This window comes from Ixodes scapularis, unplaced genomic scaffold (assembly GCF_016920785.2).
Source record: "Ixodes scapularis isolate PalLabHiFi unplaced genomic scaffold, ASM1692078v2 PGA_scaffold4__175_contigs__length_147842914, whole genome shotgun sequence".
NCBI classification, from domain to species: domain Eukaryota; kingdom Metazoa; phylum Arthropoda; class Arachnida; order Ixodida; family Ixodidae; genus Ixodes; species Ixodes scapularis.
The window spans coordinates 77,593,269-77,621,208 of NW_024609879.1; the positions used below are offsets into that span (position 1 = coordinate 77,593,269).

The 27,940-nt window shown below is 42.6% G+C and overlaps 2 protein-coding genes across 2 annotated transcripts in view; one reads left to right on the top strand and one right to left on the bottom strand.

Annotated features, from left to right (window-relative positions):
• Positions 1–597, top strand: part of LOC8029407 (17-beta-hydroxysteroid dehydrogenase type 6) — a 39,762-nt gene extending 39,165 nt beyond the window's left edge. The window contains exon 5 of the mRNA XM_029978507.4: positions 117–597. Within this exon, the coding sequence (XP_029834367.2) occupies positions 117–459 (343 nt within the window). The 3' untranslated portion in view covers positions 460–597. The remainder of the gene's footprint in view (positions 1–116) is intronic.
• A 2,091-nt stretch (positions 598–2,688) lies between these two features.
• LOC120845935 (lactosylceramide 4-alpha-galactosyltransferase) lies at positions 2,689–27,688 on the bottom strand. The gene is made up of 6 exons (XM_042293612.1): positions 27,608–27,688; positions 22,755–22,842; positions 19,656–19,712; positions 11,345–11,534; positions 8,681–9,022; positions 2,689–3,022 (listed from the first exon to the last, which is right to left on the bottom strand). Exons 1-6 carry the CDS (start codon positions 27,686–27,688, stop codon positions 2,689–2,691), a joined length of 1,092 nt encoding a protein of 363 aa, XP_042149546.1.
• Positions 27,689–27,940: the final 252 nt, after the last annotated feature.

Consider the following 27,940-nt stretch of genomic DNA (forward strand, 5'->3'; position numbering starts at 1 on the left):
CCCAATAAATGGTGGTCGTTATGGTTGCCTGACGGAGTATTGAAAATAGTACATTAACAAACCTAAACGATCCGCTCTTTTTTTTCCCCTTTTCTTCTTGTCTACTGTTCTTGCAGCACCGCGCTGAACGACCCTAGCGTACTCCTGGAACGGATGAAGGCCGACCTGAAGAACGTTCCTCAAGAAGCCCTCAGCAGTTTCAGCGCCCACGACTACTCTGTTTTTACGGTATCACTAGATTGGGCCCTGAATATGACACTCAGTAAGAAGATTGACGCCGTCATCAACACAATGGCGCTGTCAATCGAAGAGTCTCACCCCCGGGCAGTCTACTCTGTCGGAAGTGTAAAGGATCAGATTGTAGTCAAGATTATGCAGACATTGCCGACAGAGTGGCTCGACGCCATGTTTGCGCTGCAATGGAAGTTAATAGAATTGAGGATGTCGATCTATAAATAGCTTTTTTTCGATTGTCTCTTTCTGCTATTTCGATGGACTGTGGCCTCTTTTGTCAAGCGAGCAACACAACAAATTAGCAACTAATGTAACTCTTCGGCATCCATTGGGAAGTAGTAAAACCCATTTCCTAAGAAACACCAATCATGTGGAAAGAGTTGAAACTTTAGCGTGGTTCAGGGCGCCCTCGTAAACACATACCTTTGCAGGAGGAGAACAACTCGCCCATTCCTAGTAGATTGCGCGTAGTCGTGGTTAGAGCTATAGAACTGTTTTAGAGCCCAAAGATTATTTCGACCTGTAATGTAGTCACAAGTTCATCTCTTTTCTTTCAGTTCCTCGCATAGTCGAACACTTTCTTCACATTATCAAAGTGACCGAGTGAGTGTTAACTTTTAAGTAAAGCGTCAAACAAATGCCATATCATGGCAGATGACGGAAACGACAAATAATTCTTTAGCAAGAATGTCTCCTTGTGCGATAAGACCGTGACTTCAGACTTTTCCGCACAACGCGTGAGACAAAGAACTTGTCACTTTCCTGTTAGTTGTTTCTTCGAGCGTTATTGTATATTTGCCAATCTTGACATTCACTAGGTAGAAGGATGGCAGGATCTCGTGCATAAGTGTCTCTGAACGCAACAGTTGTTACATTTTACTTGGTTTCTTAAGGGTTCATTCATGCCACTCTAGCTAAGGAATTTCTAAAATCAGCAAAAGCGTTTAAAAATCACATACACACACGGTATATCGGTATACTAGTTGCTAGGAGCAAAAAGTGCCTCACAAGTACATTCGGTTTTGCTCGGGCACTTCAGTCGTTTATTATATTGTTATCACCTTTATTTAAGATTTTGTATGACTACTTGAATAGATTCATTCGTTATCTAATCCTAACCATGTGTGGCCAAAGATGTGACACGACAAAATGTTACCTGGACGCACCAACTGTCTATTCGAGGTACCTTCCCAATTTCAACGCGGAATGTATAAAACATCCGTTTGTATATATTTCTAAAAAATATATTAAAAGTCCATATTGTTTACTTTCATTCGCACAAGCAATCAAATTATTATTCTGGAAACACGAGACCGAAGACTACAAAAATAACGACTTTTTTTATCTGTTTTAACATTTATGTGTTTCTTCATTTGTCGCCAGTTTCCACAGCCATAACACTCCACTAGCTCGAATGTACGTTTTCTATAATTAAAATAGGATATATTTATCATTCTTGTTCATAAATGCAACTACGAAAGTTTTTGCAACAGGGCACCTAGAAAGCTGACACGAGAGGTAATTCATCCAATTGAAGCAAGGCTGTATTTAGTTTTTGCATTTGAAAAAAGAAAGTTAACCATTGGGACATAATATATGAGGCCACTCGTCAACATAGGTCGTATATTAAACTACAATTTGCTAAATATTTTAGTTACTGAAAAAAACAATATGGTATAAAATAAACAAAAACATCCTAAGCATTATCGAAAACGACAAAAGCAGTCAATTTTTTATAGATATGGAGCTCATAGGAATCTTGGTTGTGCGATAAATTAACCATCGTGCCAGAGGTGCAAGGCTGGCGGTAACACCACTCGGATGATAATCTTATAGGCGGCGTTTTATCAACCCCGTGAAATTTGGGAAGACCGAAGTTTCTCGAAATTTGCCTAGATTATGTCCAGCGGATATTAAGATTACAGTAACCATCAGCACAATGCTGGGGCCTAACACGGTTTTTTATGTTACGTCCCGAAGATAGTTTTATGTAAAAAGGAATGCTTGTAAGATCACTTTACGTAAAGGCAATGGGATGCAATAGGATATACGAAGGAAGATGTTCGAATAACGACGGCGGACAAGAGCTTATATGAATCCTTATGCTCTACGCCGTCCTTAAGTCACCCGAAAAGGGCTGTACAATATATGTAAATAAATAATTACACTCTAATCTGTGCCAGGACAATGAGTGGGGAGTTTTGCTTAATGACTGCAATGTTCCTGCTCAGACTGCATCTTGGAATCAAGATTATTGCTGATCGTCACTGACCCGCATGGTGCACTGCTGTAAGGTGGAAGCTCAGGTATTTTGAGAAGTGGAGGCACAAGAAACGACTGCGTGCATTTCTGTTACACAGCGTGCTCATGGCACTAAAGACACGGGACGTGTGATGCTAAACTGCGCCGATGGCAGCTGAATGTGTTATCGATTTCACTTTCACTTTATTAATATTATTTTGAAAGGGAGAGTTCATAGGTTGTAGAGCAGGCATTTTTCTGAAGAACGTCGTAGGCCGACCCCTCTTCGATTCTTGTGATTTTGCTAAGCGCATTCCAAAGGTGAATGGCGTAACTGTTGGAAAGCAGCATCGCGACATGACTCGCTTCCGACGCTTGAAATGGAAGCTTCCACTCCGTGTAGGACACTGGATAGAAAGCTTCGCCGGGTAGGATGCTGACGTCAGCACAGTCGACGTACGGCTGCTGCATCACGGGCTCTTTGGGACACCACGTCTTCAGGACTCGTTCCAGCAGCCGTGGTCCGTTGTAAGCCCATCGTCTCGGCCTGTTGATGGTGAGAAATAAAGTAAAATCTAAGGATGTCTCGGAAGCTATGACAAAAAAAAAAAAAAAAAAAAAATATATATATATATATATATTATAGTCTATGTAAGTTTTGTATGGCGTAATAATAAGCAGAAACTTGAGATGAGTATGGATATTAACATGCATTTTGTGAACAAATAATTAAGCAATAAACAATTTGATAAGCAGCCGACTCTGCGCCATGCACCCGCGAAAGCACTCGCAGATATGCCGGCACTTATACAACCCCGGAATGCAATCGAAATAATTTTCTTTACGAGCTATTTTAGTAAGCGATATGATTATACCGCGTTCAAATAGTTACGCCGAATAAACAAACCGTTTCCAAAAATGAGTGTCATCTGGTGACTGAAAGTAGCGGTTTAACGTGTGGTGGTGATAAACTTGTCTTATTCCATCGGGCAGCGTCACTTTTTAGAGTGAACTGCAGATAAGAATGTGTTCTTAACTATGCAGTTCTTTCTCAAATTCTTTTTGTTTTCATGGGGACAGAACTAAAAACATTCTGTAGGGCGACCCATAACAAATAAACCTCTTCATAAAATGGTGAACGCCAAAAGACATTAGAGACGATTGTGTGGAACATGTTAATTCAATTCGAGCCCGAAATGAACGTTTATGCAGATTTTGTGCCTATTTATTATGTCGTAATTGACGCTCATAACTTGAATATAAAAGCCTCACATTGTTTCCTTGGCCGCAATTTTAACTTATTTGTCAGCCTTCGTCAGAGGGCCGCCATTTCTGCGACACGGTTGCCATACCTCAGCTGCTTATAACGATCAAACAGATCAGACAGAACTTCGGGAAGGGCATATTGAATATGATGCGAAGGCCATTTTTGCTACTTGCACAAGAGCAGAATTTGGGCTGAGCTCCTGCCTGGGTCATGAAACGGCAGCGTGTAGTCGATGGGGTTAGGGATAGCAAACGGGAGCTTGAGCCAGTACCACCTATAGATGGCAACACTTGCACATTACGCCGTTATCAGGAAGTTTCCGACCCCCTCCCCTCCCCCAAGAGGCAAGCATGCTGAAGCTACACGAAAGTATGCCGGAAATCGGAAGACGCCGGCGCCTTGGTGATGCCGTCTGCTGGCGTCAACGGCGCCAGCAGACGGCGACTCAAGTCGCGTTGGCGGCGACGCTGAAGTCCGCCAGGCGGCCTTACGTGGATAAACTATTGACGATGTCTGGGAGGATGGCAGGAGGGCAGGCCTTGTGTTATATACTCTATCTTATTACCTACCATTGACTCTGGTCAGCGCTACCAAAATTAAATTGGCAAGACGGTAGATCAAGCAGTTACAGAAGAGGGGAGGGTGAAACTCCCCTCTTACCCGTACTCTTTTTTGTGTATCCTTCCGCTGCTTTTCACCCCTTCGAATATGAGTCCCTCGTTCAAAATGTTTTCCAAACACTACTTTTCCATTTCTTCCGTCTGTGGCTTTGAGAGCGATGCGCGCAATTAGTTAGAGTATACGTGGTATTACTTCAGGGTTCAATGCTGTGGAAAAAAAACACGCCACTATAATTTTTTTATTGTGCCCTAATCTAGACGAAAATATTAATCATTGCTACCGAGACCCGGGTGTGTGAAGACAGATGCACGACAGTGACACCGTGTTTTACGTATGTTACATTCTTTCTTTTCCTGATTGCACTTTGTCGCATTTTATATCAATTTTAATTACTATCGGCCCTACACAGGACTGAAATAGAAGTAGCGGTTATACGACAAGCAAAAAAAAAACCTGGCAAAATGCTCACACTAATGCACTAAATCCATTGCATAATATTAAAAGTGAACAAAAAAAAGCAGTTGACAAATTCAAGTGCCACTGATCAAAATGTTTGACGCCAGGGTAGCAAATTCCTCCTGGCTTTCACAGCCACTACGTGCGCTGAAAGTTTTGTTGTATTTTTTTTTTTCATTTTTGCGCTGTCTTCAAAGATAGATATTATTTAAATCAATGTTTAGAAAACTTATATTTCACACACCTGGTCTGTTTGCCACGAACTATAATGCCACACTTTTTTATCTATAAATTTGCTTTTCTACAACCAGTGTTGGACAAGGTACTGAACAGAAGTGAGAAGGCTGATGTGCGCAACTTTGGTCAAGAGCACAGCGCGGTTGCTGAACACTGGGAAAAAAATGACCACCGCTTTGACTTTCTAAACACGCGCATCCTGGACATCGAAAATAATCCTCGCCGGAGGCTCTTCCTTGAATCTTAGCACATTCAGACCACGCCAACAAACATCAATAGGTCTCTTGGCGCAATGCCATCTGTGGATGTGAACGGGCTCGACTATGCGCCTTGAAAAAACGGTCAAAGGGTAAGAAGATGGGATCGTGCACATTCGCCTCCGTCATAGAGGAAAAAAAAGATTACGGCTCCTTTCCTCCATAGTGGCCCCTGAAGAAGCCGAACGGGTTTCGAAACGTTGGGCCTCTTATTTAGGGTTTAGTTGGTCGTCATATTTTGCTAATTATTTCCCCAACCAGACAGACTTCTTTCTAATGTTTACTTTTTAAGTTTTAACTGCTCCGTAATATATTTAGGGTACTACTCAATACACTTTCCCTGCAAAATAACTTGAGTAGAGCTGAAATACTTTGAAATGTACTTCAATTACTTTTAAAGGTACTTCGCATTGCGTAATTTGCATTGACTTCAGTGAAACTTGAATGCTTTATGCACAAGCAACAGAAGTACACAAGGTAAATTCGTAGTGCCAATTTACGCAGCCCTAGTACAAGGAGTATACATCACTGGTACACGATAAGTTATTTTTAGGCGAATGAGGAAAAATAGGTTAACTCTACCTCTAATCACTCAGCTAATGATCATATCTTCTGGGGGTTTTATACTGAACACCTTGAACGCAACGTTTTACTAAGCTCCGCGCATCACTATACACGGAGTTAACATGAAAGAAATTTTATATTATACACAAAATATTGACTGAATAAAAAGAAGGGCTGATTTATCTTGCCGCTCCTTCTTCAAGTACGGTGCCGGTACCCCAAACGCGGCATTCAAAAACTGGTAAACTTAAAATATAAAGGCACATATGTACACAAGTATGCACTACTGTCTTTCTCGCGGTTGTCAATCTTTTTCCAATTTTTTATACTAAGCTCCAGGAACCCCCTAAAAAAGGTGTACAACTTTGGGAAGACTTGTTACTCGCAGTTTGAGAGCTCATCCTGCTCGTAGCTTGCTTCTATCCATGGTGCAATCGTTATGCTCTTCAAAGGGTTGGGCTATCGCCGGTTCTTACTGTACTAAAGTTGAGCATTAAAAAATTAGTTTCGTACGGGTGTTTTTTTTTTTTTTTCTTCTTCATTTCCTTCTATTTTTTTATTTTTTTTGGTTGGCATTTTGAGTATGCGCTTTTGGCCCTGGCTTGTTCTCTCTGAATTTTCGGTAAGTTCCGCTTCAAGTCTGCGATCAGTTTAACTTTGTATTGAGGTGAGTTTTTTTATATTTCTGTAAAAAAAATATTTTAGGGAGCATTTTTTTTTATAGATTGAAAAATGTATTTGAGAGAATGAGTACGAGATACTGAAAAATGTAATCAAGTAAGATTAGCCAATAGTCACGAGCAAAGGTATTTGTGGGTTACCGAATGACTTCCAAAAATAATTGATACAGTGTTTTGTGAATATAGTACCTGAGATAGGCACAAGCCTCTAATTACAGAAACAGGTCATTAATCATGCTGTAAAAAATCAGTCAGCGCTGCTTCACTTTTATCTGAAGGTTGGGTAAATTTGCTTTGTTTAAAGATGTTGTGCCATGCCTAGTCTTTGATAAGAAAAAGTTTGAATGAAACGTAACGCACGATGTTTCACTCGCTCCAAATTTGAGACTATATATTTAACATCCCGATCAGTCGTAGACTTCACAGGCATATTTTAGTGCTGGGCGTATTAGCATCTTGTAGACCGTGATTTTTCTTTCTGACGTAGCGTATTTAAGCCAGTGTCTATTGTACCCTATTTCTTATTAGCTTTCCCAGGTATAGTATTACGTCTGATATTCACCTTAGGTTTGAAGTTAGGGTGAGTGCAAGGCGCCTATACTCTGATACTCGGCTCAACACACTCAACTCCAACGTGAACACCGATTTTCTGAGCTTTCGTTAAACCAAGATAGCACAGTATGCATGACCATCACGGTCATGTATACTGTGTTATCTTGGTTGAACGACATTTTCTATTTAGGAAGCCAGTTGTTGCTCTTAGTTGAATATTCTTTTAGCATAAGTTGATCATGATCAGTGTAAATAATGCCGTCGTCAGCACAAAATCTATCTGCGACAGGTGAATATTCTATGAGATCGTTCAAACAAAATTGAAAACAGAAAATGCCCATGATCTATCGTTTGAAAACACCAAAGTTCACATCACATTCCTCAGAATTAAGTCCTTAAATACTTACAAAGTGCCGGTGATAAGGCAAGAATGCCTCGATCCACCGAACAACCTGAGCACTTGCTGAAATATAATTTTTTTAACAGCTTCCTATGATTAACCTTATCAAATACCTTATTGAAGTCTAAGCATCCGTTGCATACAAATAAATACGAACACACAATCAAGGTTTTAATATAACTCCGTATACCGATATTTCTGGTGTGCAGCCAATAGTTCTCCTTTCATAGTCTGCATGAGAAACCGTTAACCTTAACATATGTGACAAACTCTGGATACATGCATTGGCGTTCGCTAGTATCTGTATTATTTTTTTACACTAAATTCACCCATGCAAAACATAGCTGTTGCCTGTTGGAAATCTTAGTGTTGTGTTTTTCCGCCTAGTTTTTACATTCAAAGTAAGGGAGATTTGATTGTTCTATACCAGCATATTTCGTCTGGCGCTCTGACTCAATTTGTTATCAAGAAATATTTTCCAATATAATCGGACTTATATTGTGTTACATGACCGAAGTGTTATGCGAGACTATGCGCATTTGTTTTACTCGTTAATGATGACACTATTTTAATTGCTAACGAGCCTAATTTTTTTAACCGAGCCCCATTACAATTAGCTGGAATGCGCCCGATGGAAAATACGTGTACACTCTGTTCTAATATTCCAGGAAGTAAGTTATACAACATCGGCATAATCACAAAGATAGTTAGCATAGTCTGTTTTTTACATTTCCGCCATGACTTGCTAAAAGCATCAGCACTAGCGATATTTCTTTCAAAGTTGCCGATACTCACGAAGTTAATGAGTCGTTAACAAAAAATGAATTGATGTTAAAACCCCATTTCTCTAATCATATACTAAAAAGTATTGTATCAGTCAAAATCAGTACTTAATTTAGGTGCTTTTGGGGAGTTCGACAGGTTCGACAAGGCATAGCAGCGTCATTCGATCTGCGGGTAAGCGGTGACCGGAAAACGATAGCTATTGAAACTTTGCAACAAAACTTAAAGTACTAGAGTGGTCACCCTGTGTTCGAAGGGAACACTTGGAACAGCCATCAGTATGGGAGCATCAAACAGCCCTAGCAAACTTTGAACGTCAACCGGACCCCCAGAAAATGGCGGCCTATTGTGGTTCTACCGAGTACCGACACAGAATGGGATCACTTACTTGTAATTGATTGCAAATTCCTGAAGACATGCAAGGAGGAAAGGATGCCCCTTCTGGAAGGACATCATGCTGTTTCCAATTAGAGGGAAGCGTTCTCTGGAGACACTATTCTGCAGATTGGCCACGCTCTTGAGAACGAGCGTGTCCAAGTCGGCGTAGACACCACCGTACTTCCAAAGCACGAGAAGCCGCAATGCGTCACTGAAGTGGTTAGTCCGGAAGGGACTCACAATCCAGGCGTCACTGTGGTACCATCCGTTGAGCGGTGTGTCGTTCACGAGACTGTTGACGTCTATCCTGGCCAGTCTGAAGTTCCGCAGGCTCTTAAGATGGTCTAAGTACCTGGTTTCAGGTAGATACAAATAAGACACAGTAAACCCGGGATAATACATCGCTCTTGTAAAATTAATTTCCCGCAATAATTTGCACGTAAGTTAAAAAAAAAATATTTTTTTTTTTTGCATTTAATGAATTTTTATGCTATACATTCCTTGCAGAAATATATTGTCCACTTCGGTGAAGGTACAATTCATAGGTGGTACAATATATTGTCCACTTCGGTGAAGGTACAATTCATAGGTGGTACAAGCAATTTCTTACATTTGACACTGTGATTGGATGGGTTATGTGGTGAGATGCGACAGTCGTAATTTATTTCACTGAAGTAAAAAAGTAGATACTATTAACATAAGATGTTTAACGTTGTTGAAGATGTTCAACCAACTCACCAACTTACTGCCTTATTAACTGAAAGTTCTTTTGAACACAAAGTATTTACAAGTATACAGAGATGCTTACGCATTATATAGTAAAAAAGCACTGAAAACGTACTAACTGATCAAACCCAGAATTCGCAGTGGGCGTAGTGCTTGTGGAAGCCACTGGTTTCCCTCCCCCGAGAAGGCGTGAGCCGCGGACGTTACGGGCGAAGCCGAGACGGCTTCGAGCCCGGTCGCTTCGTATCGTGTCGGGGAGAGTACGTCACCACGCTGACCTACTCTCTAGCACTTCTTCGCGCGTCTCCCGTTTCGGGCGGACCAGGAAGATCCCGCGGGAGAGCGTCGGGCCTGCCCTCCGAGTGGACGGCCGTGTGGTCGAGGAGTCCTGGATCGGACACCGGGCGACGGGTCGAGTCGCGGCGTACGAGCTCGTCCGACCGGCGATGATTCGATGCTAGCGATTTCCCTGGCTCTAAGAGTCGGCGTCCCCTCCCCCTAGTGGACGTCCGTCTGCCGAGAGCCCTGGCTCAGAACTCCTGCAACGACCGGTAGCGGCGTGAGCTCGGCCAATCGGCGATGACTCCGCTCGCAAATACCCCTTTGACTCTCAGATCGGCGGGCGCTGCGGGTACACTGTGTTCACGGCTCTCTTGACACCAGTATCTTGTTAGGGACCCCTGGTACTCAATAAACGCTGTTGGATACCGGGATCATCGTTGTTGGCATGGCGTTGGCTGAACCCGGCGCGGCGACCGCCCTCGCTGGTAGCCGTCGGCCGCGCGGTGGGACGGGCATCAGATTCCCCTTTGAGTACCGGTCCCCGGACGTAAAAGGTACGTAATCTACCCTTTTATTCGCACAAGCTTCCTTATTTCTATCGCGTTTTTTCTATATTCATCATCATGCCAGATTCCGTACAGCCAGCTAAGTTTTGTACTGTTACATGCATTGGAGTTTTTAAAATTAAAGACACGATGCATATTTTTGGTTCAGTGAATGAAAAAAAAACGTGGGTGTTATATGGTGTAATGCCCAGCATTATTGGTTAGCAAATTAAATAGAAATTTTAAATTTACTTTTAAATAATGGTTGTATAAATTTGAATGCACTTTTAGTTTAGGAGGTAGTCATCCTCAGACGCTAGACATTTTGCGCAAGTAAATTTATCTTCAGATACCCCCCCTTAACTGGTTATTTTTAATGCTTAAATTGACACAGAAAAAGCGCGAGAACTCTCGTCTCTAAAGAAGAATTTAAGAGTGGCGTCACTTTGTCATGACGATTGCTAGGAAGGGGCTCCTGGTAGCGCTTCCGTGAACCTCGTACCAAAATGCTGGAATGCCCGATCTAAGTAAGCTCGACGCGTCACTTTTCAGACTCGACTTAGTGGCTCGGTCGCTAGGCGACTGCTCCAAATCGCCTCATTTCGACGTCGATTATCTCATGGCATCCAAAACGAAATCGCGCATCTCCTTCCATTCCGAGGTATAAACGGCGAACCTTTTGAATGAACCATTTTGACATATATATCACACAAAGTGGCGAAAGCTGGAACTACGGTTGGCGACCTGACGGGTGGTTGCGCTTCCTTTCCTGCCTCTTCGCCGACTCGTCACGCGGAGGCGGCAAGAAAGGCGCGGAACTCCCCTTTTGGACTTCAACTGTAGCTTTAGCTTCCACCTCTGCCTGAGCAGGGCTTGCCTGTGAGCAACAGACTTCTCGAAAAAGGTCCATTGCAGCTGCTGAGTGTCATATATTTGAATGAGCTGTTTTCCATCATACATCTTGACAATGACATCATTTCGTGGCCTGGGCCAGTGAGAAGTACTCACCGATTTATAGTTTCGATCTAGTTTTTATTATTGGCCCTATCTACCGAAACATTCAATAATTTACCCGGACACGAACAAAGTACGAACAGTAAGACGCAAACATGAATGCGTACCTGCAGCGCCGTGTACCCCAAAGGGTAAGCAAGAATATGGTGAATTCAGGGTTCTGTCGCGCGGCGGATTCAATGCTGCACGACTGTCGACTGTTTAGGCAGGTCGAGCCAGCAGTCTCGAGGAAGAAGAAATTCCTACCAGACTTGGTGAGTTCGTACAGGTCTCTGTCGGTTAAAATGGCGTTTTCTCCTGCGAAGAGGAACCAGAAGGTGAAAGGTTGTGAATCCAGAGGCGCAGGTTTTAGTTTCAACTTATGCCCGCTTCCTCAACGGCGCCTTCCCTCTACTCCGCCCTCCTATACCCAGGAGCTTGTTCTGTTCCTTCATATTGAAAAGCACACTGCTGAGTACTCCTTCCCTCTTTTTTATGTCACTCTCTTCCTTTGATACATTCCAGAAGAGGGAACTCGTAAATCGACCCCGAAAGCTAAAGTAGTTAGGCACAATGAGATTGTTAGAAATATATTCAACAAAGTAGGTAAGAAGGAGAGAGGGGTGCTCACAAAGGAAGGAGAGCTATGTCGCTATTGGCAACTCTAGTCCGCCGCTCGCCCTCTCGCGGACGCACGAAAAGCCAGAGGAGCGGGGACAGCGGCGCTGAGGCGGTGGCAGGGATAGTCGGCCTTTGCGCCTTAGTGCTGCTATTACCGCATGGGTCTGGTCGGTGTGTTTGTGCGCGGAGCACTTTCAACGAAAAAAGCAAGCGCGTTAAAATATGAATTCTTGTGTTCCGCTTCGAAACAGCGCTGCACAAAGGCACCTGGATGTCTAAATTTATTAGAAACTTTTCGTATTTCGCCTGCGCTGCGGATTTCTCGTCTTGTGGACGCCAGCTCAATTCGTGCTCAATGTAACGGAAAACTCTCCGGCTACTAATGTTGAGCTGTGACGTACGGCCTACGAAGAGTCTATTCTTTACCCTAAGTAGAAATAAACCTGAAGCAAAACCATATGTCGAGTTGTAGGCATATGTAATGAGTTCGCGTTTTAAAGCGCCCTGAAAACAAAGATATGATTTTTTAAAGAGGCTTGTCAGGACACGCGTGCCAAAAACTTTATTTTACGGGAAAACCAGTGTATGACCATCTTGTTGAGGTGGAAAAATGTATGACAATTCAGTGACGTCATAGACTGCGCAAAGAATTTAAAATAAATCTCGCGTCGTCAATATGATCACATGTTCCAAGCATATGTTCCAAGGGGAATAAAGGAATATTTGAAGCATTTTAAGCACGTCTGTGTTAGCCAGCCGTTCGAGACAAGAGCTTAGAACGACAGTTTTTGGCGAGGCGGGTCGCAACGTTGCCAATAACATGGTACACAAATGCACGCTATATTTAAATATTTGTTTTTAATAGAGAAATAAAAAAAAAAACCTAAATACGCCAATGACGTTAACCAGCAGTCTTAGCATAGCGTTACCGCATGGCTAACGTGAGCACGGAAACGCTCCTGGCGCATGCTGGAAATTGCGCTTCAAAGGCGCAGCACGAGCTTCCGGTTGCAATGTTGAAACGTACGGTTGCAATTCTGCACTTAAACCGCGATGGATGAGCAGCGAGATGGGAGCCTGTGAAAAGAAGACATCACTACTGTGAACGCTGCTCTTCCGAAGCTTGGCGTTCACAATGCGCTGCTGACTTTCTAGAATCTAGAGCACTGATGACCAGGCAAAGCGCAAAAACTCCGATATTTTCATTACTCTAAAAATACTTTTTGAACACACAGTGACGTGGCCGGTGCGCGAACCCCGCTCGGCCTCCACAAAGCTTTGCAAGTTGAGGATTTCGCAAGTTTTACATATCAACATGTTCGTTTTCTAACGTGCAGGCATCAACATTCCCGTCGCCTGTTATATGATACTTCCCTGTCCGCTTTGCATCTGCAGAAAAATACAATGTTTTCAGCCTACTGACCAGCGTCAGCGAGAGGGCTCACGGGAAATCCTGGCGAATTTATCCCCGTCTCTTCCGCCATCTTGGAACTACCACCCCGCCATCAATAGGGCGTTGGAATTGCGAACATACTCCGTGTCACACTAAAGGCTCTGTTACACCCGAACATAGAACGTAGCAAACGCCGAGTAGCGCTGCGGACAGAGACACTGATTTGTCGCACATGTCGAGTTACTGCTAGCCGGCCAATGAAACACGCGTGTTCTGCGCTACGCTGCGTTCAATGCCCTCAATGTCGGAGTATAAAAGAGCCTTTAGTCTGATCGCTGTCCACACATTTCGATGCAGCCAAAAAAGCAGCGCCAAAAGGGCATCGTCATGTTAGCAGTTTTTTGTGGGTTTGCTAGCATTGTCTAAACCCTAGCCTCCTATATGCTGAGAAAGCATGGCAGATCGCCACGAGAAGCGGCCGCCGAAATGGAAAAGGGGGAGCGGCAGACAACGGAAGAGAGAAGAGCCACGTGATTGGTGCGCCGCTGCGGCGAGACGCCAAAACACGCTTCTCCCGAGCGAACAAGTGTGTTTCAGGACCTCGCCGCTGCAAGAGCTGTGCGCTGGCGTCCTGGTTTACCGAGAAATGGCTCTTTGATGCTCTGTGTTACCAGATCTTCGCGCTCCAATTCTGTGACCGGGCACTTTATCACTGTATCGTCGAACTGCCAGGCTTTGTGAGTATAGAGGAGGCTATGGCTAAACAAATCACGGACAATAGAAACAAAACGCAGAGCCACAGTGGTTTAATTACTGCGCGTGGTTGAATTAGTCTGTGCCACTAAACCCCAAAAATATGCTAAGCCCCGTGACGACCTAGCTTTGGCGTGGTTTGATTCTCTCCAGCGTGTCGCAGCTTAAGCGGCGATAGGATATATAAAGTGGTATGAAGGATAGCATTTCTCGATGCAAAGTTTAATACGCGTGGTTTAAATTGTACCTGTATCCAAAGTCAGCGTATGTTTCGGCGCTTTCTCTTTCAAGCAAGCCTTCCAAAAATATTGTAGTTTTTATTGTCTATGCTAACTTAGTATTCGTCACAGTCCTATAACCCCCGAACCTGAGTACGGTAGATTGGTGTTGGATAAATAGAAAACAAACAGTTCTTGGATGTGCTCGCATGTATGTTTTAGTAATTTTTATTTGGTATAAACAATTTCAGTGGAAGTAAGCTTGGTTGACTTAAATAAACCATTGAAAATAGTGAACTGGAAACACGTAAAGAAAGAGAATGTGGAACGTCCAAGTGGGTTATATCTGTTCAAGTGAAACAAAATGCTCTTGGATTTTAATCTCGCTTAAAAATATCCTTTTAGCGGGTACTGCGATCGATTCATTGTATAATGAAAATAAAAGTGGAATGAAAAAGAAGCAGTTGAGTTACACATTGATGAGCCGTATTGTTGCTCAGTCATCTCATTCGAAATATTAGCCACCTTGCTATCCAATTTGTTTCTTTGCAATAGCATACCTAGAACTATTGAAAACTTCCCTTGCAAACAGTGCACATGCTGAAGAAAAAATTGGTGCTAAAATACTTAAAATCTTATTTTGCATACAATATTCTTAATAAAATGTTTTAAGAATCCTTAATTGGGGCTAGGTCTCAGTTGATTGGCCATATGCCTAAGTAACACCCCCTTTCAAAAGATATGACCATTCCGATCTCACAAACTTTCCGCAGATCTCGCTCACCAGTGTGTCATGCAAACTCAAAGAGCATGTTTTGTATGCTCATATCATATCCCATCTTAAGCCTGCAAAATCTTGTCTGCTAACCAACATGCACATTTAAAAGTTCGCTTTTGTAGTACTCAACTGCTCCGAATTCGTAACAGACCTCCATTTTAATACTCACCTTACAGCTCAAACTGATATCGTCTTTATTGATTTTGCCAAAAAATTTGACACGGTTCCACAACCTCACATTCTTTATAAACTCTCTGAACTACAAATCTCTCCATGAGTTTTAAATTGGATATCTTCTTTTTACATACACAGTATGGAAACAGTAAAAATAAATAAAACAACATTACGTTTGACTACTGTTGCATCCGGTGTCACCCAGGGGAGTGTCCTCAGGCCTTTACTATTTGTAACCTATATAAGTGACCTTTTTTCTGTTACATAAGCCGTAATGAGACTTTTCGTAGATGACTGCGATATTTACAGGAAAATCGCTGCACACAATGATCAAAACATACGGTCGGGATGCTATATCTTCATTGTGCTCCCTTATTAACACAAGAAAATGCAACTCAATCCTCGCTCAAAACAGATGCAAAGTACACAGTACTATCACAACTGGAACTAGCATCATTATAGAGTAGATTGGCATTCATTTGACAGACACACTAACATTGAACGAGTACATACAACAAATAACTTATAAAGCGCTAAAAACACTCTGTTTCCTAAGAGGAAACGTATATTTTGCTCTCTTCGAAACAAAACTCGTCGTGTACAAAGTATTAAACGTCACCCAATAGACTGCGCAAGCACTATTTGAAACCGAAGTAAAAATTATTTAATTTTTATTCTAAAATCGGGTCAGAACAAAGCAGGTCGCTTCATGTGCAATAATTACACACCCAAAGCTAGTATCTACGCTATACAAGCTAAAATAAACTTTCATATTTTAGAAGAACATAAACAAATAACCAGATAGAGTTTTTACACAGAAGGCCGCGGTACCACGGCGGCCATGAAATATGACACATTTTATATATCTATGAAACGCGGTTGTGTCATGTTCGCACTCCCTAAAACTATGTGGTATATCATTCTATACAGTACGAGCTTATTTTCCTTTCGGTATAAGATATTTTTCTCTAATACTTAAAGCTAACACACTAAGCGCCTGTGATAATGTACGTTTTCGGCAGAACATGGTTTCTTATAGCATCCTCGATCATCCGCACCGGTGCGCACCGGGGCACTGAGGTGCGCCCCTTTATCTTCGATCAAGTGCACCGGTGCGCACCGGACAAACTCGATCAACGAAGCGCACCCTCCCGGTGCGGCTTTTCGTTGCCCCAACGCGCACCAAGAAAATCGGCGGTGCGCCGGGGGGCAGTCCCATCAGGCATTGCGGCCAGGAGCGGGAATCGAGAAGATGGCGGGAGTAGCAGACGTGCACACTATCGAGATGGCGATCTTGCAAAAACGAACACGCCTCGCAGCTGCACTAGATGATTTGCTTGGGTCTTCTGACGGCGAGACGACGAGCTTCTCACCATCGCCGCGATTACTGGCGATTGCTGCGGTGGCAAGGAACGCCCGCAAAGCACGAACTTCGTGGAAAGCGGCGCGAGGCGTTTCGATGACAGCGAGGTACGGCTATTATCTGGTGTTTCGTTTTCTTGGAACTAATAATGACGGCCAACATATACATGTGGAATTGTCTCCCGCTTCGTGACCCCATCGACAATCACGTCCACGATGTTTATTTCTGTGGGACCGTCAAATCCGCGAGTAAAGAGATAGAAGAAATTGACAGCAGACGGGCACCGTGCGCTGACCTACGCAAAATAAACGAACAAAACGCGAAGTGACGCAAGGTGGAGCTGGTGGAGCGGTGGAGCTCGCCGCGGTGCACCGGCGCGGCGCAGTTTGTCCTCGATGTTGCACCGACATCGCGCTGCACGACCGAGGAGCGCTGTGCATTGTGCTGGTTTCAGGGCGATTCCGGTGCGAGTTGATCGAAGATGCTATTAGTACATCGGGGCAGGGTCTACTATTGGAGTGCTATGTTACGAATTTGACATTCGTAGAGAAGAAGACTGTGCATCGGAAGTGACGATGCCTTTTCTTCACATTTATTTTTACTATATCAGATATTTGCCATACAAGAACTGACTTCGCGGAAGGATATTCACTCGCTATTTCCTAGACATCGATTTACTATTAATTACTACAAATTTCAGTTAGATTCATTAACTGCGTGATGATTCATCACGCGCTTTGTTTAATTAATCGTGTTTATTTGTTTCCGCGTGAAGATATTCTTTCTGGTGAGGCTGCGCCGCAACATCTGCATTTTTTTTAGTTGTCTGTTATATCGTGTTTTGGTCTATCCCAGAAGAAGGCCTTCGTTTGCACTAAATAAGGTCGAGCAGCAGGCGGGGCACAGTTCTGTGGATTACGAACTCAAAACAACTCGAGCGACACATCTTTTTGACTCTAGGCTGTTTGATGCGGCACAGAGACACGTCACTGACTCATGAGCGGGTTCTGTAAACAGTACCTAAGTTCAAAAGGGTGTCAGGAGTGTTCCCAATTTTAGCAGCCATGTGAATAACAGAAATATTCAATTATGAATAAAAAATATTAGAATAATTTGTGCATTACCTCACTTTCTTCCCGATAGACAAAAAAATTCTGTTTTCTACAATGGGCACGTTTTCGCAGTGATTACGAATTATTCATAAGAGTGGGATGCTCTCGTCCTACAAGAGAAGGGTATTCAATGAAACGGCATTATCTGAATTGGCTTTCGATGAAATGGATTTGATAGAACGGTTTTCGACGAAACTGCTTTCGATCAAACGGCGTTCGATGTCATGTCCGAACCCAAAACCTAACATATGTAAAATTAAAAAAAAGTGCCAATATCACTTTTGCAACATAAAATTCGCTGGAAAAACAGGCTGTCGAGCACGCGGTCGCTCCTGGTTTTATCGCTTTGCTCTGCGTGCACTCATGTCCCATTGGAGCAAAGGAGCTCGCACTGGAGCGCGTACTCCGGCTAACCTAAAGCAACCCCCCTCCCCTTTAAAAAAGGGGAAAAAAAGATTTCCTTGCGCCTGGCTATTTACTGCCTTGCACCACACCAATCACTTCAGTTTATAGACCTTTCCAAAACAAATGGCTCCTAGCCGGTTCCGTTCTTAGTGTTCGTTCGTATGGCGCATAATTTGCTCACTTCCTGAATGGGCATGCCCGTGCTGGGTTCAGTACATCGCACGCTCGGTTGAGGACTTGGAAATACTGGAATGGTCTACACTATCGTTCCAATATTTCCAAGTATGTCTTTTACATTTGTGTAGTTTTCCTTACAGGCGTGTTTCATCATAATTCGGTTGCTGAAATCGTTGTTTTTCTTCCGATCCTACTTTTTTTTTTGTTTTACTTTCTTGGAGCCGAGGGAAATCGTTCTGGCATAACACGCGAAATAAGACTGTAGACTTTCATTTTTATTCTGCCTAGGTGATTTCTTTTTGCATTTGCGTTATTTTTCTCACTGCTGTGTTTTATCATAATTCGGGTACTTAAACAATTTGTTCTTCCGACCCTACCATTCTTTCGGCCCTTTTGAACCAAAGGGAAATCATTCTTGCACTCTAGACAAAAAAAAAAAAAAAAGAAAAGACTGTAGCCACTCCGTCTTATGTGGCAAACCATAGCACAATTTTTTGTCAGAATGTAATACTGCACTACGATGAGCAGGTTCAAAGAAAATACTAAATTTTCAGTAGTCTCAAAAAACTATAAATCTATCGCGATAAAACAAAAAAAAAAGAATAATTACCAATGGGGAGTGCGTGCAAGCAGAGAGAGTGGTGAGGGAAGGAAGCGCAGGGTGTCTCTTCTAGGGCACAATTTGAGGATTATCCGGGACATTGTGCTCTCAACCATGCTCTCAATAATGAACGTACGCGAGTCGCGCTTGCAGACGAACGAATGAGAGGAGGTGCGTAATAGCGGAGAATAAAACTCAAGGTAAAAGTGCCAAAAAAGGATAGCTCGAAATTGGCTCGCGGCGTTCCACACCATTCGTTCACACGGACAGGCAACGCCGCCCTATGTGGTTCAACTAATAACTTCTTCAAGATTACCGCCATGGTACCACAGCCTTAATTTCACATCACCCAGGTTAGATAACCAATGCACAATAAAACCATTTCAATTCAGCAATAACACGTTTGTTTATTTTTTTACCTTCAGCACATTCCATCAATGTCTTGAACAAGATACCTGACCATATCGTAACCAATCTAAATGGCACTTCATTTAAACACCAATATAAACAATCATATAGCTGCTAGCCCTTACTTGTATTTTACTTAATTATTGTAACGAGACTTGGCTAAGTAGTTTTTGGTTTCAGTTAGCACTTTTGTCACTTTTGTTATTTCCACTTTACTGACCGTACCTTAATCGACTAAAATCCTGGTTTACTTTTTGTATTATTTTTTTTTACTGTGGTATGATATTATTCTTTTATGTGATTTATAATTCACCTCATGTAACGCATCATCTGATGGGAAGCCCTTGATGCCAAAAAAAAATAATTTCAATTGAATTTATTTTTAATACTGGATAAAAAGAAGTTCAGAGAGGAGGTGAATAGGATTCCAGCTCACCAGATTGGCACGCACATATCACGTTTCTCGAAGGATAGGTGACTCCTGTCGTAATCACTGAAAAGATAATAAAACAAAAGTGCCTTTACTGAGAGAGCAACGTGTTCATTACAAATTATTACACATACGTTAAGTATTTAGAAATAAATGTAATATATAGCAGCCCATTGTGGCCCTAAACAGAGGACCCGAAATATCTCAGTTCGAGCTACGAAGTGCAGCTTGAGCAAAGAATACCTGATGGCCGCACTTTAAATATATACTTAAAAGCTTAATCTAAAGGATCTAAAAGTTTTTTTTTTTTTGTCCACTGTACTGAAACAATCTGTTAATGTTCCGAAGTGTTTTTTTTTTCATCCATATCTTACAGCTAATTGGGTTAACATTATATAAATCAACTTAAAATAATAAATAAACTCGAAGCGGGAAAATATTTGCTTGTAATTAAATCGCAACGTCATGAACAGTCTGAACATAATTCTGAAGTGATGCCATCAGGTGTAGGGACGCCGTCAGATGTCGGAAAAAAAATTTTATAAAAAAAGTGTATTATTTTATGAACGATTTGTGGATGGCTGATATTTGGCCATGTTCGAGAACCATAGGCACCAAAGGTTAACCCGGGAATGATGGGAATGGGGATCTACCACATACACTCTTGGGTCACTAGTCTGACAAAGAGAATGACAGACGGCCAGGAGAGGGCAACCATCTGCTGATGACGATATAAGTAAAATGACATAGTAATGCAGAAAACCTATTCGTGGTAAAAATCAGTTAACTATGGTTGTCTAGTTTCTTATTTCTTCCTTCAAAAGTTATTGCAAAATCAAGTCACTACTGAGTTCTGTGCCCTTCAAACCCACTTATAGTTAATACGTTTGGTCACACGAAAAAAGCTTCTAGCATTTGACTGTACCGCAATATATATATATATATATATATATATATATATATATATATATATATATATATATATATATATATATATATATATATATATATATATATATATATATATATATATATATATATATATATATATATATATGTATATATATATATATATTTTACATATATTTGTTTAGTACTTTACTTCTAGAGAGGAATATCACATAAAATGTGAATGAAATCAATGTGCAAGAGAAAATAAAACAAGGAAGTTTTAAGGAGCGACATAGGGAACGTGGAAAAGAGAAATCAGTCAGGAATGCAGATCTTAGCTTCTAACAAGAAACCTCGATCTAACACACATCCTGCCATGGGAGCATAACTTGCACTACCCCTTTTATAAAAAAAAAAAAAAAAAAAAAAAAAAAACATGACTGTGCATATTTTTGCTACAAAATCGAAGTCGCTGACAAAAATCGTCAGCGACTTCGATTTTTGTTCGATAGAGATGTCCTGCATTTTCTAATTATGAGCTGTGCAAAGTGAACTTTCATATACACCGCAATCATTTTAGCTGAATAGAACCAGCCCTTTCGTCGCAGAATTTGCATTTTTCTCTTACACCGCGAAATAGCAAGGAGCTATGACCATATTAACAATGTGTTTAGCAAGTGACATTTATATGCCTTTTGCGCCCACGTTGAGGGCGGTTAAAAATTAAAAAAAAAAAAAAGTTTTCTCGGGAATTTCGATATTTTTCGCATTGCCTGAGTACTAGGGGTGTGCGAATATTCGCCGTTTTCGAATAACGAATCGAATATTACCCTTTTCGATTTGTTAATCAAATCGAATAATCATTTTCAAAAGTTTCGAATATTTTCGAATAATTTTCGAATAGTCGTTACGGTGTCGCGACGCGAGATTCCCTTCACAGGCGTCCCACAACGCGCCCGCACGCCTGCCATACGTGCCCGCCAGATGGAAATACATACCCTCTTTCCTAGGCAATGATTATCGTCATCGGCAACAGCAGTTTCTCTCTATACGTACGTTACCGTTGCCTCCATTAGGGACCACCGTGTTAAGCATAGCCCGCAGGTTATCGATTTGCCGAGAGACGAGACAGGCGACGTTGACTCGCTTCGCTGTCGCTCGGTCATTCGCGCGATGAGGCAAGCGGCATGAAAGTAGCGTGAGCAAGCGACCAAGGCGATGAGGACGTTTCCCAGAAATCCAAACACAGAGCGACGCGTCGAGCGGCAGTGAAAAATCTCCGTCGCTTGCAGCTGACTCTCGTCGCTGTCGCTCGATCGTCGCTCACTAAATCGCCTACATACGGTTCATCCTTTAGGGACCGCTTTCGCGCGAGACTGCTCGCGCACGCTTTTGGAAAGCGTGTCGTGGAGAGAGCGGCGGTACCGCCACTCTCTATGAGCGAAAGAAAAATGGAAGAAGCGGGAAGTTGTTCGAAGAGAAAGTGCAGTAGAGTGTGAAAGTTTTTCGGCCGCTCCCATGCAACCAATTGAAGAAGCCACAACAGCTGCTTGCGACGAGTCTTTCCCAACACTTTCCATGGTTGTTCCACTCTTTGAGTGTATGAAGATGTTGCTTTTTGATGGCGAAAGTGGAACAAGACAATGCGTTTTCCCAGAATCTCCTCAGATCAGTGAAAACAAGGTTCATGGACGTAAGCACACATACACATCACGCCCTTGCCACCTTCCTTCATCCTCGATTCAAGGACATCTGATACAACAAGGAATAAAAAGAAAATGTAAAGTTCCCACTAAGTACAATGCTTCAGAATGTACCGGACTCAAGCGAACTGTGACTTTATGTTCAGCATCCGCGTGAACCGTGATATTAAGTTTAGCAGTCTAATATTTGAATAGCTTTTTTCTCTATTTATTTATATATTGTTGAACTCCAGCCCTTATCGTCTAGTCGCGTTTTTACAATAATTTAATAAACATTTTGGAACAATAAAAAATATTTTATATTCTCCTTGCTTTTCTTTAGTAGCTCATTTGCTTACTATTTGAAAACTATTAGAAAATTATTCGATTCGTATTCATATTCGATTCGGTGCCACAATTTTTCAAATCGTATTTGATTCGGTTTCAAAAATCACTATTCGCACACCCCTAATGAGTACGTCGACAATGCGTCATACTTTTAAAGCCTCCGTTGTTTTACCGACGCACTTACGTGTCAGGAGGCCGACCGTCAAAGTGACTGCCACCAGCCCCTTCATAGAGCATTTTTTCCGTCTCAGCGGGTCCAGCGGTGTTGACCACTATAACATAAGTGAGTGATGTCAATAGCAGTGCAAGAGCTAGAGGAGTAGGCTTAGTCGTACGGTATCAACAACTGGACAAAGACTAAAGCAGGGAACAAATGAGCGGCAAAAGCGGCCGCCGCGCGGTGATTCCCATAGCAACAGCCCAGGACGCTGTGACGTGAAACTAGGCCAAGCCGCCACGTCAGAGTGTGCGCACAAGATGCCATGGAAACTGTCGCGCGGCGCCCCTTTTGTCACTCATGTGTTCCCTGCTTAAGTAGTTGCATATCTGGGCGTTGGACCCGAGAATAAGGATGCAGCACAAGTCGTTCTAAAAAAAAAAAAAAAAAAAAAACGTTTTTTTTTAACAAATTAGTAGGGGTGAAAAAATATTTCCGTTATATATGGCATACCTGACTCAAACTCTAGTTACATCACGCGCCAATATTTTGTGCTACATTGTCAAAGCTAGCACATATTACACAAGGCTGCAGCACCGCACTGCTGGGAAAGCACGTGGCTTCGACTTGAATCTTTTCCGCACACGCCGAGGAGATGTGCCAAACGAAGCCAAGCGCTTACGCAAGTAGCTTTGACAAAGTTGGTCCATTGCAGAAGCTACGCTAGCGTAGACAACGTAGCGTTATATAGTTAATGCCGAGTATGGTTTTTGCTTTTATGCACAAAAAGCACCGTTCACATTATAATTTAGTTTTTTTTTTTTTTTAAATCAATTCACGCATATCGAATAAGCAATAGGAATTAACTTAACGCAAATAAAATTGTTCCTCAGGGTTACATATCACACCTAAATGTTTTAGGACTGCCCAAATATTCAAGCTAGCCAACCTATAGAAATGACACGAAGTTTGTTCTTGCGTTAATCAATTTTGCGTGATTACTAGTTTTTTTTTTCTTTCTTTCAAAAATCTGGATGATGAGACGAAGGAAATTTTAGAATATTAAGCATTTCACAATAAATGTTAGAATTATTCAACAGGTCCAGTACCCTTGGATTTGCTTACTTATTTCCCAAAGCGGGCATCCCACTGATATGCCGATTTCCATTACGAATATGTCTTTGGGAAATGCTTCAATAACTGTGGTTAGATGGTAGTGTCAGAGAGACCTTGATAAGTGGAGACCGAACAATAAATAGCGAGGGATCACTCACACAAGAGGTACCAAATTTACAACCCTGCAAAGGTTATTTTATTTTTTTTTATTGAGGCTACGTTTGTTGTTTTGAAATAAAACGCGAACAGCCCATTTTCCCAGCTCGCTTACATTTGAAGCTCTGAAGATCGCTTCGGCACCCTGGAATTTTACCACTATACATTGGAAGTTGTTGTAGACTCGATTGCATGAACTCTATGAAACGTCTCTGAGTTAACTTTTTTGCGGAACACGATACACCAAACCGCTGCAAACAATGCCAGGATCCTGGCAAAAGAGGAAGCTCGGAACAACTAGCTGAACTGGCTCAACGCCTCGCGGAGCTCCGGTTTTGTGAGCTACCGGGTGTCGGCCCGGTCAAAAACCCCAAAAATGCGATGTGCCCGAAGACCGGACGTCAGCGCACAGCTTTTGCAGCGGCAAGGACCCCAAAGACCCTTGTTCATTCGGGACATGTATGTTTCGGCGTCTCGCCGCAGCGGAGCACCATTCACGTGGCTGTCCTCTCATTCGTTGTTTACCGCTCCACCTTTTCCATTTCGGTGGCCGCATCTCTTGGCGATCTCCCAGGCTTCGCAGTATTAGCGGCGAGATGTCTTGGTGGCGCCCTCGTATGGATACCTCTCGTGACGTCATTCACTTGCGAACAACGAGTTCGATGGTGTTTGTAATGAGCATGGTGGAAGCTTGAAATCGTAGCGCTCTGAAACCAACACTGCCAACACCGTCGAAATTGAAGGTTCTACATTCCTTTTATTTCTCTCGATGAGAAATCCTTTGCCGACGTAATAGTCAGCATTCGGACAGCGACGCTTTCGATCGTGCACGTCGCCGATAGAGGAGGCTATGTCTCGAGCAATGAAGGCGCGAGCTTGGCTACCCGGTAATCGCACATCCTTTTTTCTTTCAATTCGCCAAAGGCGTTTTTTAGAATGCTTGCTCGCCGTACAGTCCCCGACAGGTTAAGAAACGAAGGGTATGGCTTCTTGTGCTCCGTTTCTTTCTTCGTCATTTGTCGTTCGGCACTGATGCCGCAAACGCATCGGCAGCGGAGCCACAATATGAAGCCCGGGACTCACCATGACCTGCGTTTATTCCTCAAGATGTCGACGACTGTAAAATCGAGCGAATCGAATTGCGCGGTGTCATTCATAGCCTTCGTAGTGCAAGTTAAGATCATCGCAAAAGTATTTTTGCTTACAGGGGTGATTCAAAGATATGTCCTCTCAGTGAACCCCTCGGTACCCACAACCCATGAAGCGCAGTTTCGTTTCTTTTTTTCTCCTCGCACAGTGGAAGTTCGATCTGTTGAAGAGCACCCTTCGACAGTTTTTTTTTTGTTTTTAACTTTGGGACCCCCGTCTGAATAAGTGTAACTATCTAACGTTTTGTTTACAAATAAAACCACATTTTACTTTTTTTTTTTACTTGAAAATAAAGCAAGGAAAACAATTAGCTTTTACAAGTGGCCCGTGATCTAGAGCCAATTGTGAGCCGCCAATGTTTATCACAGCTACGCTCTGGAATTGGTGAAGCAGAGGTTACTATCTGATTTCCGCACATTTTGAAGTGTCGGGCTATTTCGGTCATCGCGGCGGTATGAGCACGAGTCACTACCCGAATGCATGCCGAGGCGTTGATTCTCCCGAGGCCAAATCGAATGCTCACACGGTACTCATAACCACTAAGTGTGTCGCATTTAAATATTTTCGAGGGGATCGGTGGCCGAGTAGGCTAGCGCACACGAGCACGGAGCAGGTGGAATGAAAGCTGCAGAACCCAGGATCCTGGGTACAATCCCCACCCCGGCCTGTTTCGATCTGGATGAGCATCGTACCGGCGTGCGGTCGTGTATCATTACTGCGTGGTGCACGTTAAAGTTCCCAGGCTGGCGGTTGTACTGCACTGGCCCTACTCCGTTTTACTTGAATTGTGAGCGTAGCGGAACTACAAGAGCGAGCTCCTGGCTTTCAGCGTCCCCATTAAGCACACGTGCTCGTGCAATGCAAGCACTCTTCAGGTTCACATGCTCGCCGTTGTAGCATAGGCTGCGTCTGGACTCAAGCTGAAACGAAGTATAAATTTCTCACCTACAGCTGGGCGATAAGGAGCCCACTGAGGCAGACTAAGGCTGTATAAACGTACACACCCCAATGTTTGTTTCTTGTTTTAATATCTTCGCCCCGGGGTTCCCAAATCTTGATGACAAAATCCAAGAGATTGCAATATTGACAACGCCAACAATGCGACCCCCGCAATTTCGTCAAATTTTTGCCCAATCGAGAGACTAAAACGACGTCCTCGTTTATCATTGAAATCATCAGCCAACAATGAAGCTTCTTGGTCAGTGTCGTTGCGTGCGTGTATATTTGGGTCCCACTAGCGTCAAAGCGGAGTGCACCTTCTTCTGCTTCTTGTTTACAATGATGTCGGAACTCCAAGCTCTTATTGGCTGATTGACAAACATAGTAGGTAGACCTCAAGGCATCTTGCATTGAAATACATCCACTCTCCTTTCAGTCAAAGCCAGTCAGTGCTCGGTGCTGTTCTGACGTCACCGCAACTCCTGCGCAAGAAGCAGACGACTTGCTCTCCGTATAAGGTTGAGTAAAGTGAGGAACATTCCCACCCGAATATTCTTCCACGACCGCTTTGAAAGTATTGAATCATTGAAGCTAGGCACGGAACACGCACTTTTCGATTTGAATTACTCTGTCCACGTTTTTACTGGGCACCAAAAATGCGATCATAAATGCATAGCTTCACTTGACATGAGTGTCACCATTACCCTGTCCTTAGTAAGGACATAAAAAAACAAAAACGCAAAGATCTTCTTAAGGCGCACAACTCGCCGTGCATGATGTTTTGATCCATTTTGCCGGTTTATAATTTTATTCTGTGTATCATACAGTTATAAAGATGTCTGATTAAAGAACTGTTTTTCAAAGATAATTTAAGTTCTCCGTTTTTAAATTATTTTTTAGCTGTTAGTTTATTATTCAACTTCTAACAGATCACAGCCTCTAATATTTAAAAAAGAAATCAATTTTCGAGTTATAATATCATATCGTCCAAATAATTTACGTAAACGGTTGGTTGAATATAATGAACCACAAAATAAGCAATGAACCGTACAGAGAATGTAAATTAAGAAGATAAAATACTGTATTAAATGGTATTATTTTATCTTGTTTAAATACGGAATCATGTCCACTAATCAAAAAAAGGAGAAAATAAATTACGAATCATCCTTCGATATTAGATTCTCGAGAACTTCAATATCGATATCTTACACTTGAGGAATATTATTAGTCCTCAAGCATTTCCCACTCAGTTATGGCAAGTGTCAGTTTCCTAATATAAAACACAGATGGCTACGCGTGTTCAAGAATAGCTTGATGCGCATTTGCAGTCGTGTGCCGCTTGTAACGTTACGTGAAATACAGAAAACGCGCCAGCTGTTAAGGTGTCAGATGCCTGGATAAACTGAACTAGAGGAGAAGTGAGCTCAACGAGCGCTCACGGCTGCCTCACATCTTGTCGTCGGCACGTGAGGGCGCCACCAATCTATGGGCTGTTAGCGCATGCTTCGCATAGCATTTGCTGTACTATTGGCGTCGTCATTGTCGTCTTCGTCGTCGTCGTTGTCGTGGTAGGCGATTCGGCATTGTACTTCAATCGACATAATCGACGAAAATCCGAGAAAACGATCTGAAGTGTAGTAAGTTGGGCGAGTTGGTATGATGACATGATGAACAGAACAGCGCACACAAAGACAAGGACAGAGAAAAGGAACATGCAGGACACACAAGCGCTGACGATCTGAACGATCTGAACGGGAACCAGTTCGCAGTGCCAAACCGCCAAGACAAACCTGCTCGCCGAAGGCCTTCCGAACGCTTGGATCCTCCAGCCCGTGGTACTGCAGCGCTGCTTC